The sequence below is a fragment of the Electrophorus electricus genome, chromosome 5 (assembly GCF_041902795.1).
Source record: "Electrophorus electricus isolate QZ-2024a chromosome 5, ASM4190279v1, whole genome shotgun sequence".
In the NCBI taxonomy this organism is placed as follows: Eukaryota; Metazoa; Chordata; class Actinopteri; order Gymnotiformes; family Gymnotidae; genus Electrophorus; species Electrophorus electricus.
In genome coordinates, this window is record NC_137501.1 from 23,589,501 (window position 1) to 23,605,375 (window position 15,875).

Below are 15,875 nucleotides of genomic sequence, written 5' to 3' on the forward strand. Positions count from 1 at the left end.
CACACACACACACACACACACACACACACACCCACACACACACACACACACACACACACACACACACACCAACACCAACATGGATAGGCTTCAAAATGATACAAGACAAAATATTACGTGCCTCAGTTTGGGCTGATAATCATTATGGTGGTGCTAAACATTGCAGTACTGATATTGCAGGAGGCAGCAATATGTAAATGAATCTCTAACAAATTACTTCTTTATTTATTGTGTACTGTGAGTATCGTGACCAACCTCAGCTTCAGATGCATATTCTGTGTGCACTTTGATACACTACAGCACTCCATTAAACAGTCAGGCCAATCTTTAATCTTTAATGTCTAATCTCAAAGGCATTGTTTTGAATATACTGCAAAGCATGTCATAGTTGCAATATGAAGTTCCATTGTCACAGTATAGCACTTTTAGATTTTTCATACAACCCCAGCTCTTCATACAGTGTCACCTCCATGACTGAGCCCTCACTAACAGGTCTACTCCAGCACATACGCTCCAAAGTGAGATGTTTGGGTTAACCCACGCTAAGAGAAAGCGCTCCTCTTGCGCACCCCTCCACACAGGCTTGAGTGTGCTGGTGCATACTCGCTGGCTTCTTGACATGTGAGATGGATGAATGCACCATGGTCTCTCCATGTAGATCTGATAGGATAGAATTACGTCAGTAACCTCACCAAGGAGGCCTGCACTGCAGTTACTGATAAGGGTTGCAGGAGAGAGGGGGCGGGGTTCTCGCTTCCCCCTCCCACCCCATTAGCATCTTGTTACTCTGGACGCCTCCCTTTGCCTTTTGGCCTGCATTGTCTGACTTACATGCATTCATTAAATGGGTGTTATTTGTCATCATTCGCTGGCAAAAGGTAGATGCTGCATTCTGGATTCCTTATGATTTTTCTCACATTCTCTCTGGTTATAGTGAAGGTGTTTCTAATTAATTAATAAAGTGGGTTCTGAGCATGTACAGATATATTTATTTTATTAGAAATTCATATATTTATTTATTAGAAAACAAATATATTTAATTGGTAGAAACAGCATATACAGCACTGGAAAAATTTAAAAGACCACTCAAAATCTCTCGGGCCGCCTGTGTTGGTTGAATTCTAACACAGGCACACCTCATTCTACTTAATGAGGTACTGATTAAGAGATCACCTGAACGAAATCTTATTTAACGAGCACTGTGAAAGAGTGGTGGAGAGCACGTGGAGACGCATAAAAGCCGTGATTGAAAATCACTAAATTATTCCACTAAATACTGATTTCTGAACACGTCCTATGTTGAATCATTAGTATTGTGTTTTTTAAAAATGAATATGAACTTGTTTGAAAACACTGGATCTTTTTTATTAGTTGTTATTTTCTGTAAATAAATTACAATATTTCATTTGGAAATATGTGGAGATGTTCTGAGTAGTTTATGAAATAAAGTTTTTTTACTCAAACACATACCTATAAATAGTGAAAGCAGAGAAAATGAGGATTTTTCAGTGGTCTCTTTAATATCTTTTCCAGAGCTGTATATATGACATATAGTGTCAGCTTGGCTGCCTGAAAACCACAGCAAATTCTCTAGCAGACTCCAGGTTTCCCGGTTTCGGAAGGCCGTTGCCATGACGGTGAATCCTGATTGGTCCCAATCAGCAAGGTGACATTGTTTCCTGTCCCTGTGTGGGCAAAGGTATATTTTACAGGGCTGTGTTTGTTTAAAAGCCAAGGAAGATCTGCCATTCCATGTATTCCATTTACATACCTGCAGTCAGAATGATTTTAGTATACCATTTTCAGATGAGACTGGCATGGAGACAGCAGGAACAGTGTGACCTCTCATGGAAATCTAGGAAAACTGAATCTTCCTCAGGACATAAAGTCTGTTTAGAGCAGAGGATTATATCAGATGACTAAAGAAATTTTCTATTCTTCTTAATGATCCATCCTGGGAGGAATAACTACTATGTATAGTCAATGCCCACACAAGCTGCCCCCCAAGCTGCGCTCATCAAAAAAATGCCTACCTCAGCCTTTTATGATTCCACATAAATGCTGACTGATAACTTCAGTTTCCTTCCCATAGTTTCCATATGCTCTTTATCCTCATGCTCGTATGATGAGAAGGCCATAATGTGCTCTATACACATCCAGTGACCTCCTACCCCAAGAATTCTACTCCTCAGACAGGCACATTTTTCAAGATCCTAACATTCAGCCATTATCTCTCCATGTAGCTTTCACATTGTCGTCTAACAACTGTGTTAAGGCTTTTGAAAATAGTTAAAAATTCGAGCTCTGTGAAGTGACATTCCAGCTTGGCTATGCGATGAGGCGTGTCCTCTAACTGCCATCCGGTCAACAGGAGAAATCAAATAGCAGTGCTGATGGAAGCCAGCACTGATTCCCCAGGATCAATGGTGGCACATGATTGGTCAGATTTGTGCTGGACACTTGCAAGTTTTCACCAGGCAGAAATCGAGAGAGGCTGCAGGCTGTCGTGCTGTCTGCTATGGGGAGATGTTAGACCTGTCCGGTTCGAGCAGTTGTCAACTTGGTTCTGGGATACAGTGTGAATTGCATTTTAAAACTCTTTGCAGTCCATAAGACAGAGGAAACAAAACAAGCTTCAAAGAACATGTGCCATTTAGTGGTGAGTCACTATGCCCTTAAACCTGTTCAGCGCAATAGAAGGGAAATGAACTTTGACCAGTCAACCATGTCACCCCAGATGAAGTGAGGAAAGAGACTTCCTTTGATGACCCACCAGTGAAGTTTGTCTTTCTTGTGGAAGCACATGTGTAAGCATTAACACACACACACACACACACACACACACACACACACACACACACACACACACACACACACACACACACACACACAGATCCTTGGAAACACACAGATGCTGCCCCCTATCTCCACTCTCATTTGGGTCTGAGTGGGTTGTAAAATGGAGATGGCAATCTAGAGACATGGAGGAGTGAAGCAGACAGGCAAACAGAGGGGAGAACAAGGGGAGATGGAGAGATTGGACTAGAGATGAAAGGCCAGGCTCATGGTTTAATGGCTGCAGAGAAAAGAGAGAGAGAGAGAGAGAGAGAGAGAGAAAGAGAGAGAGAGAGCGAGAGGACAGTCAAAGGCAAGGGAAGAAGAGGGAGAAAGTGAGATTAGTTACCGTAGAATGCTCTACTGCTCTGAGTTCTGCTTCAGAAGCTCTTCACACAGACGGCTACAGGAATAGAAACAGGAAACGCTTTCATTTCATATAGCGGCCCTTTAAAATCACCAGCGCATTTACCACTGATCGAGAGCATGGGAAGGAACATGGGACGAGACGGGGGGGGGGCTGAGCAAGGGGGAGAGAGAGAGAGAGACAGAAAAAGCAACGATAGGAGATGAGAGCCGAACCGTGGCTCAGTACATCTTCATAATAAGCTGCCGCTTTGGACAGGAATACTGCCTAATGAAGGAGAACCATTTCTTCCTTAAGAATGTTATAGGGGAATTCCATTTATGCTGCTTCTGGCCACTTTATAACACTTAAGTGGTGGTTTGTAGACACCTCAGGTCATATTGCTGTGACATTTAGTTGCAAGCTAATCAGAGCTAATTGGTATAATGGACCCCTATTTCTTCCCTTTCAATTTTAAATGTAACCTTAAACATATACCTTCTTTAAACTTGGCTGAATTAAAAAAAAAATCTGCACTCTGATTTCGTAGTTTTGTTTTTTACTGCATTGTGGAATCCAGTATACTGTATTGATGGGGCCTCTTATAAACCACACCATCGATCAAGTTAAACCCCAGCTAGAAGAAGCTCTTTCCTACCGTTTGCCATTTCAAGCGCCTTGCTTCTGTGAGCTCCATCCCTCATTGTCACTGCCACAGCAGCTTCCGGAATATGAAAGTCCGAAGAGCACATTTTGGATCATTTTATATGACGATCTTATATAATCTTAACAAATAAAATGAAGACTGTCCCATTGCATGTAATGGGCTGCAGTCTGATTTGTTTTATCAAAGCAGTATTCAGCCTTCCTCTTTCCATTGACAATGTGGAATGCAGGCTCACAATTGGATAACAATGTTTGTCAGTCAACAGGGGTGTTGTTGCTCGCTGATTCTCGGCTGGGGGGTAAACGCGCCGTGATGTTGCTAAATCAGTTGCTTCCTGCTTTTGTGTTACTGTAAGCAGCTCAGCGCGATGTGCTCTCTGCCCATGATTCAGTGCCACGGGGCCCACACTTCTGCATTTCCCTCTTCAAACTGAGTGCAGTTTCCCTCTGAAAGTCCCTAAATCATAACAATTAAAAGGAGAAACTAGCAGTTTAATGCCTATAAAATCATAATGATTGCCTATAAAATCATAATAACACATTGTCGGTGTTTTATTGACATGTTAGTAGTATGGTGGCATTGGATCATTGCTTTCTGTTAGCATGTAAATGCTCCCAGATAATCTATTTTGAATATTTAGCAAGTTTTGTCTGAAATGTTAAAAATGATCAAAAGAAAACCTGACATATCAGTTTATTTGTTTTCCATCTTTTCTAGTTAATCAAAAAAAAAAAACTAAGAATGGATAATGGGTTTGTCCCTGTTTGTCCTTTCATAGCGGTCTGGCGCTTGTCTTTGTCATCAGAAAGCACCGGACATAACCCCATTGTTGATAGTTTTTCATTTTAAGTCCAAATTTGATGAATAGCCACAGTAAAAAAAAAGATGGCTGACATCACTTCTTCTCACACTCATTCCTGATCCCCCTTTCAACCTGTCACTGTGGCAACCAGTTTTTCCCCTCCCCAAACAAATGAGAGAGAGAGAGAGAGAGAGAGAGAGAGAGAGAGAGAGAGAGAGAGAGAGAGAGAGAGAGAGAGAGAGAGAGAGAGAGAGAGAGAGAGAGAGAGAGAGAGAGAGAGAATGAGAGTTTGGTTTTCTATCTTCCTGGACTGATACTGTTTTTTTTTCTCCAGCACAACTGCTTGCAGTCTGGCTTCTTTTTTGCCTCTCCCACACACACACACACACACACACACACACACACACACATGTGCGCGTGCATGCTCACACACACTTCCAAACATGCTCCTGACCTGTCATAACTCTCAACCCTCCAGAACTATGCTTCTCCCAGACAGTCTCAGCCACCAGCCACTTAACACCTTGTCTGGCTATTTTTCTAGTGGAAGCCCTGCAGAGGAATGGCTAGATATTCTTTATTTATATCACTATCTCAGTTTTTTTCTATTTACACATTGAAATTGATTGGACTTCTGAGTGGGAATGGATCCACACGAGATCTTGTTATTTCTGTGAAAGTACTGCTTTAAGATGCCACGCGTGTGTGTGTGGATGTGTGTATGTATTAGCCGTAACTCCACTAGGACTGTTTAGTTTAGCTTATCCTTGAAAGGATGAAATTCTATGTCCCATGTCACTTCTAATATTTCCTGCTCACCTTACGTCAATAAACCACTGTAATCCCGCTCTGTTGCTCTAATGTGTGTGAGCACGTCGTGTGTGTGTGTGTGTGTGTGCACGCGAGTGTGTCTGGGGGGATGGGGGGTGGTGAGGTGAGGTCCCATTTAAACACCATTTATCTTTGTCTCTGTGCAGTCCCTGCCCTTATGATTCTGGCCTGTCAAAACACACACTCCCGAATGTTGTACAGGACACACATGCGCACACACACACACACACGCACACGCACGCACGCACGCACACACACTTTCTCTCTTAGCCACCTGTCTCACTCAGTCATCCCTGAAACTGCAGGGAGGGTGAGAGAGGGGGACAGAGGGAGAGACTGAGAGGGAGCAGAGGAGTGCTTTGACACTTAAATGGAGGACAGGCGGGAGGATGTCTCTGTTTTTTAGCGGTAACATGGCTCTGGCCCGAAGCTTGTGCTGAAAAGCCTGGCAGAGCGCTTCCATTCTATTCCCCACTGTGTCCCACCCACCTGAACTCTAAACATGGTTGTTTCTGTTTTTCACTTGTTTGACACTTGACAAGTGAAGTGATTTCTCTCTTCCTCCCCCATTTTCTCTCCCCCGTGCCTTTGTTTTTCTTTTCTTTTTCTCTCTTTACCCCCTCTTTCTCCTTATCCCTATCTTAACCTCTCTCCAACTCCCCCTATGCCTCTGACTCTCTGTGACTTTCTTGTCACTCTCTGACTTTCCCTTTCTGCCTCTCTGACACTCTCTCTGTAACACCATCTAACTCTCTCTGACTGGATATCTGAATCGCTCTCTCTCACTCTTTCTCTGACTCCATCAGATTCTCCCTCCTCTGTCCTGCTTCCCGACCAGCTTCCGCCAGCGCGCACCTCCACCTCTCGTCCACACCCTTACACGGGCACGCTTCGCCCTGCGCTCACTACCACGACCACCACCACCAAGGCCCCACCCCGCAGGAGCAATGACGACAATAACTTCCTCCTTGAGGTAGTGACTCGGCCACCTCCGTCGGCCAGGATACCAGTTGCCACTGACTACTGTGCGTCGCGTCTCGCTGCTGAAATCTCCTGGCCACAGACTCACCAGGGACAGGTCGCTAAGCAACCATGCCCATCTGGCACTATAGGTAAGATGCTGAGAGAGGTTCAGATGCATTGCTTAATTATGTGTGTGTGTGTTATTTGTATTTATTAAATGCAGTGACACGTGAGTACGGATGTGGGCTCAAATCTTTAGTTTTATTATATTCTTGGTTTTGCAGGTGTGGCAACATTTACCTGCATGATGGGATACTGGGACCCAAAGGGGCCGGATATGAGCAACTGTACCTCACCGTGGACCAATCACATAACTCAAAGAGTGAGTGCTCGCAGGGCTCCATGGGAAATATGCATATGCATATGGACCACAGTTGAAATTCCATACAGCAGAAACTACTGGTAATAAATAGGCCAAACATCGTAATTTAGCCTGAAGCATTTTTAGCATTACATAAATTCATAGGACACCACGAATCTGGAAGCAAAATTGCTTAGAGTAAAACACAGTGTATGGGAAAATGTCATCAGTAGCTAAACAGAGCCTCGACAAAAGCAGAACTTAGCCCCAATTAAGCCTTCGTAGTGTTGTTTAGGGACAGCAATACCACTGCTAGTGTTATTTGCTGTGTGGCAAGTTCATATGAGCTTGTTTGTGCCTGTGTGTGTCTCTGTAATGGTAACAGCACAACAATAATGCAGAATGGTTTCCATTGTGCCGCTCAGAGCAAATCTGTAAATAGGCAGAATTTTCAAATCTATGAAGCAATTTGTTCCTCCACTTATTTTACCATCAGCAGACACAGAACATAAAATCAATAAAAAAAAAATATACCCACTTAGCTCATTTCCCTCTCTTCCTCTGTCTTGGTGTGTCTGTAGATGAGGTCAGGTGAGACGGCCGCTATAGTGGCCCGTGAGCTGGCTGAGCAGACGAAAGCAGAGCTTCGTCCAGGAGATGTCCCCTCTACGGTCAAGGCAATGGCACAACTAGTGGAACTCCTGGATGTGCAGCTCCGGAATCTCACGCCTGGGGGGAAGGATACAGCGGCACGCAGCCTTAACAAGGCAGGACCGAAACTGCATGCATGCATGAACTAAATTAGAAACCTACACAAAGGAATTACAAATGACACCATTTTCATATTAAAATGCTGGCGCCATTATATTCTTACTACATTGCTATTACATGTTAGTTACACGGAATCTGGGCTGTTTAGTTGGGAGTTAGGGCTGTCTGAGTCTATGTTGTATAGTAGTTTGGTTGGAGTCATGTCATCATTTGGCATATGGCTCAGTGTGTGGGCTGCAGGTAAATTGGTAGGAAGGTGTGAGTGTATCTGAAGGAGAGAGAGAGTCCCGCACTCCAACCTGTACAGACTACAGGGTTTTCGATTGTAAACCTTCACTAGAATCTCTACAGATCACAGGCTTTAATGACCTAATAGGAAAAGTTTCTGTTAAAAATGTTTACTGTTCTAAAGTGTTCTTATATAACCCCACCTACCTCACACACGCGCACACACACACACACACACACACACACACACACACACACACACACGCCACACCACATACCCTTGCTTACTGCCTATCAAAAACACATACAAACACATTCTCTTCCTCTCAAGGACACACAAATTAGAAGAGCTTATGATGCCCCAGTGAGTTTTTCTTCTTAACAAAAGCATCCACATGAAGGAGCATCAAAGCCCCCCTCCCACACACACACGCGCGATAAAAACCATAATTCGTGTAAATGTGCTTCTGTGGTTAAAGATATATACATAAAGGCATACATGTACTAGATAGATTGGTAAAGCTGTCTAGCTGTATGTCTGTCTACCTTGCTGTATGACAGAGTATAGTACATGTAAAATATTAATATATTTGTTTTGCCTTGTTGATTTGGTGCATGTCGGTTTACTTTATTTAGTTTGATGTTTTTCTTTTGACTTTTACAGTCTAAAATAATATGGTTGAATGGGTCCAAAATAATTATTTGCAGGTGCAATAACAATCCTAGCCAGAAAAGCTTTGATGAGATATTTAAATTGTGATTGCAAGTCACTGTGAATGATTCCAACCCTAATGGTCTGATAAATATCACAGTTATGGTGCTGTATTATTTATTACTAAATGATTGTAGTTATTTTAGCTAATTAGGGCACATTTCTTTTGAGCTGCATCTTATTATGGACGGCAGTGTCACTATAGTGTGTGTGTGTGTGTGTGCGTTTGTGTGTGTGTGTGTGTGCGTGAATGTGTGAGGATCGATGTGTGAGAACATTTCTATGTGTGCTGCTAATAAAGTGTCGCCTTTTTTGTTTCAGCTCCAAAAGAGAGAGCGATCATGCCGATTCTTCATTCAGGTACAAACTGATGAATTTGTGTGTGTATGTGTGTGTGTGTGTGTGTCTGTACATTGTCACTGTCTCTAGATGTCTTTCTATGGAAACAAGAAATGTTATTTGTTATTACTATTAGTATTAGTATATCTGCTAATTCAGCTATATTCATCAAAGCTTCCACATGGGTGGTCATGTGTTTTGCGGATTTGTGTGTGTGTGTGTGTGGGTGGGTGGGTGGCTGCGTGTCTGTATATACCCCTTTGGGCCACCTTCTTTTTTTTTGCACTTATAAAAGGAGAGCATTTTTCCTCCTGAGAAAACACTGATGATGTCAGCACTGGTCAGCAATGTCACATCAGAAGACTATCCAGTCAGCTACAGAGTCTGACACACACACACACACACACACACACACACACACACACATACTCTCTCACCCCAAAAGAACAACACAGAATATAGGTAAGGCATAAAAAGTACCAGATGGAGAGAAGGTAAGAGAAAATTTGTAACTAGTGGCAGACAACCACAGACACTCAGAGACTCCACACAGTGCTATAAATGTGACTTACCAAAAGCTTCACAGATACTGACTGTTGCACAAAGGTCATAATTATTCCATAAAATAAACGATCGGTAATACTTTACCTCACCACTGTTACACTGTAACAATGCCATTAATTACTGTGTAATATATGGAGTAATAGTGTGTAATATATGGAGTAATGGTGTTACACATTGTTAGTCACTATAGTGTATTGTTCTTTAAATTATTTGCAGAAAATGTTTCAAAGTTGAAATATATATTTAAGTCAAAGTCAAATGTATTTAAATAGCACTTTTTACAACAGATGTCACAAAGCAGCTTTACAAATGTCCGAGTCCAAGCCCCCAGTGAGCAAGCCAAGGGCGACAGTGGCAAGTAAAAACGTCCTAGAACATGAGGAAGAAACCTTGAGAAGAACCAAGACTCAAAGGGGGGGGTCTATCCTCCACTGGCTGACTTAATGTCCAATACAGTCCTGGCACACTGACCAGAGTTCATATTTGATAATACTGCCAGTCAGATAGGTCTTGTGGACTGACATAATGGTATTTCTTTTGGAGTTGCTGCAATATTCTGAAACGTAATTAAAACAGTTTTTTTTTTTTTTTTAAGACTGCTGAATTATGTTGATTCAGAGCATCCTACTGTAGGAAGATTCTAGAATACCAGCATTCCAGAGGACGTTTCTGACAAATCTCACATGCTGACATTATCAAATTGTCAATGCTTGTCCAATAATGCAGTGTGTGTGTGTGTGTGTGTGTGGGTGTGTTTGTGTGTGTGTTAGCCTGATGCAGTCTTTACGCTGGATTAGCCTCACAGCTTCAAAGCAGTTCAGTTCTGCTCCATTTATCAACTCTGTAGAAAGCAGAGTTTCTGTGTGTGTGTGTTTTGTGTGTGTGTGTGTGTGAGAGAGAGAGAAAGAGACAGAGTGAGTGAGTGTGTGCAAGCTGAAGACATAGAAGTGAGTCTAACAAGAAATGTGTTAAATTCTCACTCTCATCTTGTGTAGCTTCAACACACACACACACACACACACACACACACACACACACACACACACACACACACACAAACAAACAAACATTGTATCCTCATAAATACTTTCACACTTCCTGCTGACCTTCTGACACACAGCACTAGATGATACTTTAAGCATTTATTGTCTCCTGTCAAAAAGGAAATATATGGCTCTCAATCTTAAACTCTTCTTTCCTCCCAGTCTATTCCTCCTTCTCTTGCTCCTAAAAAGGACTTTATTTTTGTGGTGTCATATTAAATATACTCATCCTATCCCTCTCTTCCTTGCACACCCCTGTGCACAGTGCTACTGTAACTGGAGCAGAATGATTCAGCCAATAGCAAGATTACCCAGCAGCAGGGTGACAGACAAATGATAGAACATCCTTCTAGCCCCACACACCAGAAAGACAGAAGAGGATCTGAAAGAGAGTAGATAAAGGATAGCGCTCATACAGGACTAATGATATTGATTCTGTCAGCCGTGATCCTTATTTTTAACAACCTCATGTCCTTTGCAGTAATGTGGTGCATTTGCTATAATTCTTTCTTGCTTTAATTTCACTCGCTGGCAGTGTTTTTTGGATAAAGATACAGATTTGTTGTATGTATTATTATGTGTGTAGTAGCCACTACCACTATCAATACATACACAGGCATACACAAGGTTTGTTGCTAGTAAATACAGGTGATTGGTTTGCAGTGGGAATTGGGAATTAAAAAGGCATAACTCTTTTTAAAGGAGAAAGCGCTTCGGCGTACAGGCCAATCCAAGTCCACTCCAGCAGATCATGGGCTAATTAATGCATCATCATTCCAGCACTAAATCTCAGACTGGTTTTAATATGACCAGTTAGTGCTCACATATTACTGACCTTATTGTGCATTCTAGTAGATCTACCAGGCATTATGTCTGGGGTACAAGTGCATATTTTCTTAAGTAAAACATAAAAGAGGTTTGATAGCGATTGAAATCGGAACACTTTAATAACCTGGAGGCCCAAAGAATGTTTAAAATTCATTTGCATATCAAGCTTGTGATTTTAATATTCCAGTGGTAATAATAGATGGATATTTAAAAGGCATGCTATCACACATTTTCACAAATGCTTACTTATTAGTTGCAGGTATATTACACATTAATTTCATTGGCTTTAGGTCAGATGTAGTGATTAAAGCAATCTGTCTGTTGAGGAAGTGTGTGTGTGTGTGCATGTGTGTGTGTGTGTGTGTGTGTGTGTGTGTGTGTGTGTGTATGCAAGAGAGAGAGAGATAGCACCTGCTTTCATTTTTAAAACTCCCTATGGAACTCTACACTTTGACAGATTTATATTTCGCCACAGAGATAGACACCATTGCTGTCAAGGTGTGTGTGGGGTAGGGGTTGAGGAAAAATGACAAAGTGTGAGATGGATAGAAAGTGTGTAAGAGAGACAGAAAGAGTCAGAGGGATAACAAGAGGAAGAGAGAGACAGAGAGTGAGAGGGAAGGAGAGAGAGACAGAAGGGTGAGAGGGATGAATGTCTTGACGAGCGCTTGCATAGGAAGAAGAAGGGAAGCACTTTTTGAGGAAGCTGAGCATTATGGGAAATCCGTCCTCGTTGTGAAGCTCAGGTGTCAGGCTGGCGAAAGCTTCTCCTCACTCAGGTGGCTGTGTGTGTATTTTCAGTCGGGGTGGGCGTGTCTTTATGTGTACTGCCTTTAAGGTCCTCACTCATCTCTAGGACACAGCAGCCTCTCTCTCTCTCTCTCTCTCTCTGTCTCTCTCTCTCCTCTTTCTCTCTTTCCTCCTGTCTCTTTCCCATGCCTCTGTCCCACTCTCTTTGTCTCTTACTCTCTACCTAACTCTACCCCTCTCTTTCTCACCCTCCATCTCTCTCTCTCACTCTCTCTCTCTCTCTCTCTCTCTCTCTCTCTCTCTCTCATGCAGGCGATGGTAGAGACGGTTAGTAACCTGCTGCAGGGCCGTTCTCAGGTGGCGTGGAGGGCGTTGTCGCCTGCCGAGCAGCTGCGCTGTGCCACCCTGCTGCTCGACACTGTGGAGGCTGCCTCCTTCATGCTTGCCGACAATCTGCTGAAGACTGACACTATACAGGAGAGCGCTGAGAACATCCGTACGTCCATCCTCTCTCTCTCTCTCTCTCTCTCTCACACACACACACACACACACACACACATATGTAAATCCACACACACAGCGCACAAACACACACATATATTAAAACAAACTTGTGTAAACACACACAGACACACACCCCACAAATAATGATTATATGCACATACAGACAAAGACATGTGCACACATAGGGATACAAACACAAATAACTGCACCAACGTGAAAATATGAAATCACACACATTTACATACACAAACAAACAAGCTTGAGGTTTAAAAGCATATCGAGTATACTCTTCACAAGCATGGTAAGCTATATAAAGCAAGTCAAGTTGACATATAAAGCAGGTCAAATTGGAATTATACATACACATGACATGATGCAAAGCACATGCTGGATCACAGACATTAATCAGGATCAGAGCCTATACTGTATGTGTTCCATCTTTGAGAGAGGATAACTATCTAAACCATTCACACATTAGAAACAAACTCACAAACGCACCCACATACACACATACTCAGACAGACACACACACGAACACACACATTTTTGTTTGTTCGGTCCCAATCTAATAATGAGTGGGTGTTACAAATGCACAACAGTGAGCTCTCTGGAACTGACACACATGGCCCAGAAAAAAACCCCTCTTTTAAAAGGAAGTAAGGACAAACACACACAAAAGCACAGACACGCAGAGACACACAAAATGCAGACGATTAGTGCTTGGATCTTATATTTCGCCATTATCACATGCCGAACATAAACACTGTTGCTATTTGGGTCACTAACATTCTGACCCACAAATCCATTAGTGTGTTGACAGTAATAGAACTGCATTTACAGCGGTCAATAAAGTGGCTCTGGGTCTGACAGTGCGAGCTGGATCTGTGCAGCATGGGTGGAAAGGCTTAGTTTCCTTCAGACGGCCCATCATTGAATGGGACTGGAGGAAACTGCGAGCCTGCAGAGCCGCAATGGAGCCTGAATGCTCAGCTGAGTGTGAAACGGCAAATCAGAGCCGTGGGGGTATAACGAGTGGAAATCAGTCGCTTACGCACTCACGCACTTAAGGGAGGGGCGTGCTTGCGTTAAAGGGCTAAATCACAGGGACGAGACAGTCCCCCCAGAATGTCATTTTAAGGAGCATTGAAATGAACTCAGAAACACACACTAAATGGGGCATTTGTGAAGGTAGAGAGATGAAAGGGCATAAAGTAAACTGAGTGAACATGTGACCACCACATTAAGAGACGCACACGAGGAGGCGTTAGAACCCATGATGCGACAGACGTAGCCACGGAAAGCAGCCACTCGTCTGTTGGGAGGAACCTACCAGTAGAGGCCAAGAATGGAGAGGAACTTTTTCACAAGTTAGAAGAAGAAAGAGAACAAATGCAAAGAAAACAGAGCAGGATCATGGGGTCGTAGGGTCACAGAAGGCCCTGGCTTGCAGCTCCACTCTCCTCTGTTCTGCCACATAGAAAAGGCAATTTGCCTTCCATGGCAAATACGTCCACCGCTATTCCACATGTCAAGGCCAGTGCTTATGCATCTCGTTAAAAGTTGAGGAAGACTCCGCTAGCCCCCCCCCCCTTCTCTTGCCTTCGTTTCCCCCTTTTTCTTATGATCCACAAACGCCTGCTTTTAATAATTTTAATCAAGTGTTTTGGTCACTGATGTGGGCTTGAATAGGATAAGTAAGTCTTACTAGAGCAAGGACTCACCTGTACCTTTTAGATATCTCACTCCAACCATCCAAACCCTGTTTTCACATACATAAGCTTTCTATGAGAAAACAAAATATGAATATTTGTTCTTGGTTTTGATCTCACTTCTTATATCTTACCCGAAAGATAATCTTAATCTTGCAGTCAAAATCTCTCTCGATTATCTGTTTATTCAAATTAGTTTCTCCTTACACCCCCTCCCCCGTCTCTCTCACTCTCTCTCTTTCTTTCTCCCACATTGCTTCAAGTTGAGCTGCTTCCAGTAAATGAATCTGTGGAAAAACATGAGAGTATGCAGTGGAAGAATGTTGGAAATAGTCTTTTTTGTGACAGAATAGAGATATTGTCTTACTTTAGTGACAAAGAGAAGCTATAAATATAAATATAATCTCTTTTAAACAGTATAACAGCATAGTCACAGCAGTAGGATCAAAACAACTTTTATGCTTTGTATAAGGAGAGCTTGTACATTAATCTCATCAGCTGTGTGTGTGTGTGTGTGTGTGTGTGTGTGTGAGAGAGAGAGAGAGAGAGAGAGAGAGAGAGAGAGAGAGAGAGAGTGGGTGGTTATGTGTTATGCTTCATGTACTGAGTGTTTGTAAAGACTAGATCCAGCTAATTAGGTTAGGCACAGCATGAGCATCCCTGCTGCCTTTGTGTGCCTGTGTGTGTGAGTGTGTGTGTGTGTGCATGTGTCTGCTTTGAAGGCACTATGTCTGCTTTGCAGAATTGGAAGTGTTTTTATATAACAACGCTGCTCTGTTTCTTGCAGATCTTTATCTTACACACACACACACACACACACACACACACACACACACACACACACACACACACACACACAAGTTCCTCTAATCATTACTTTAGGTGTATGTGAGTCCATTTCTTTAGGTGCAGTATGACTCTGCCTACATGTATGTGTGTGTTTGTGTGCATGTGCATGGCCAAGATGATTTTCACAGTACCATAACATTTCTCCCCTTATGAGGTTGTTCATTACTTTTTTATTAGAACAGAATCTCTCTGTTACTTCAAATCCATAATATTCTAAACTATAAGACAGGTCTGAGATCAGTTACAAGTATAAGAGCCCTCTAAAGTTAGCACAGATTAACTATTTTAGGCAGGGTTTAGATCAGCCCAAGTGTACAGTATGCTGTCACTGCAGTGCAACCTAGAATTACTGACCCCAGAAGGATTTTCCACAATGCAACAAGTATAAATTCATTTCTGAAACATCTACTTAAACACACACACACACACACACACACCTATATATATAAATATATATGTATGTTTAGTGTGGTAGATATTTCATAAATGGAAAAACTAGAGAGGAAGCCAAAAATGATTATGGCCTCAGAAGAAGGAATCACAAAAAGTTATTAGTCTCTAGTAATTGATTTTATCTGATCCAAAACACTGTAGCAAACTGTGCTTAAGGAAACTCGTATTACAAACCTGTACACAGGCAATTACATAATTTTGCTGTTTGAGGCTAGGACACCACCCTCAGGTACTGTATGAGAATGATAAATTTAATTCACCACTCACGCACACACTCATATACAGATATCCGTTAAAGCTTTGTAACTCTTCTCAAGCTC

At 42.4% G+C, this 15,875-nt stretch overlaps 1 protein-coding gene and 1 long non-coding RNA gene across 10 annotated transcripts in view; one reads left to right on the forward strand and one right to left on the reverse strand.

Annotated features, from left to right (window-relative positions):
- Positions 1–15,875, forward strand: part of adgrl3.1 (adhesion G protein-coupled receptor L3.1) — a 70,329-nt gene that overhangs the window by 31,296 nt on the left and 23,158 nt on the right. For all 7 annotated transcript variants that reach the window (XM_027014211.3, XM_081714447.1, XM_081714448.1 and 4 more), the window contains 5 exons: positions 6,288–6,593; positions 6,729–6,826; positions 7,387–7,572; positions 8,838–8,876; positions 12,353–12,536. In XM_027014211.3, the coding sequence (XP_026870012.1) occupies positions 6,288–6,593; positions 6,729–6,826; positions 7,387–7,572; positions 8,838–8,876; positions 12,353–12,536 (813 nt within the window). The remainder of the gene's footprint in view (positions 1–6,287; positions 6,594–6,728; positions 6,827–7,386; positions 7,573–8,837; positions 8,877–12,352; positions 12,537–15,875) is intronic.
- On the reverse strand, positions 974–6,259 carry LOC113579953 (uncharacterized). 3 transcript variants are annotated; one of them, XR_003410930.3, is made up of 4 exons: positions 3,840–6,256; positions 3,185–3,238; positions 1,772–1,889; positions 974–1,685 (listed from the first exon to the last, which is right to left on the reverse strand). It is a non-coding gene; the product is annotated as an uncharacterized LOC113579953 (long non-coding RNA). The 3 variants fall into 3 exon arrangements; XR_014123825.1 differs by lacking the exon at positions 3,185–3,238 and having other exon boundaries at positions 1,772–3,076; positions 3,840–6,259; XR_003410931.3 differs by lacking the exon at positions 3,185–3,238 and having other exon boundaries at positions 3,840–6,253.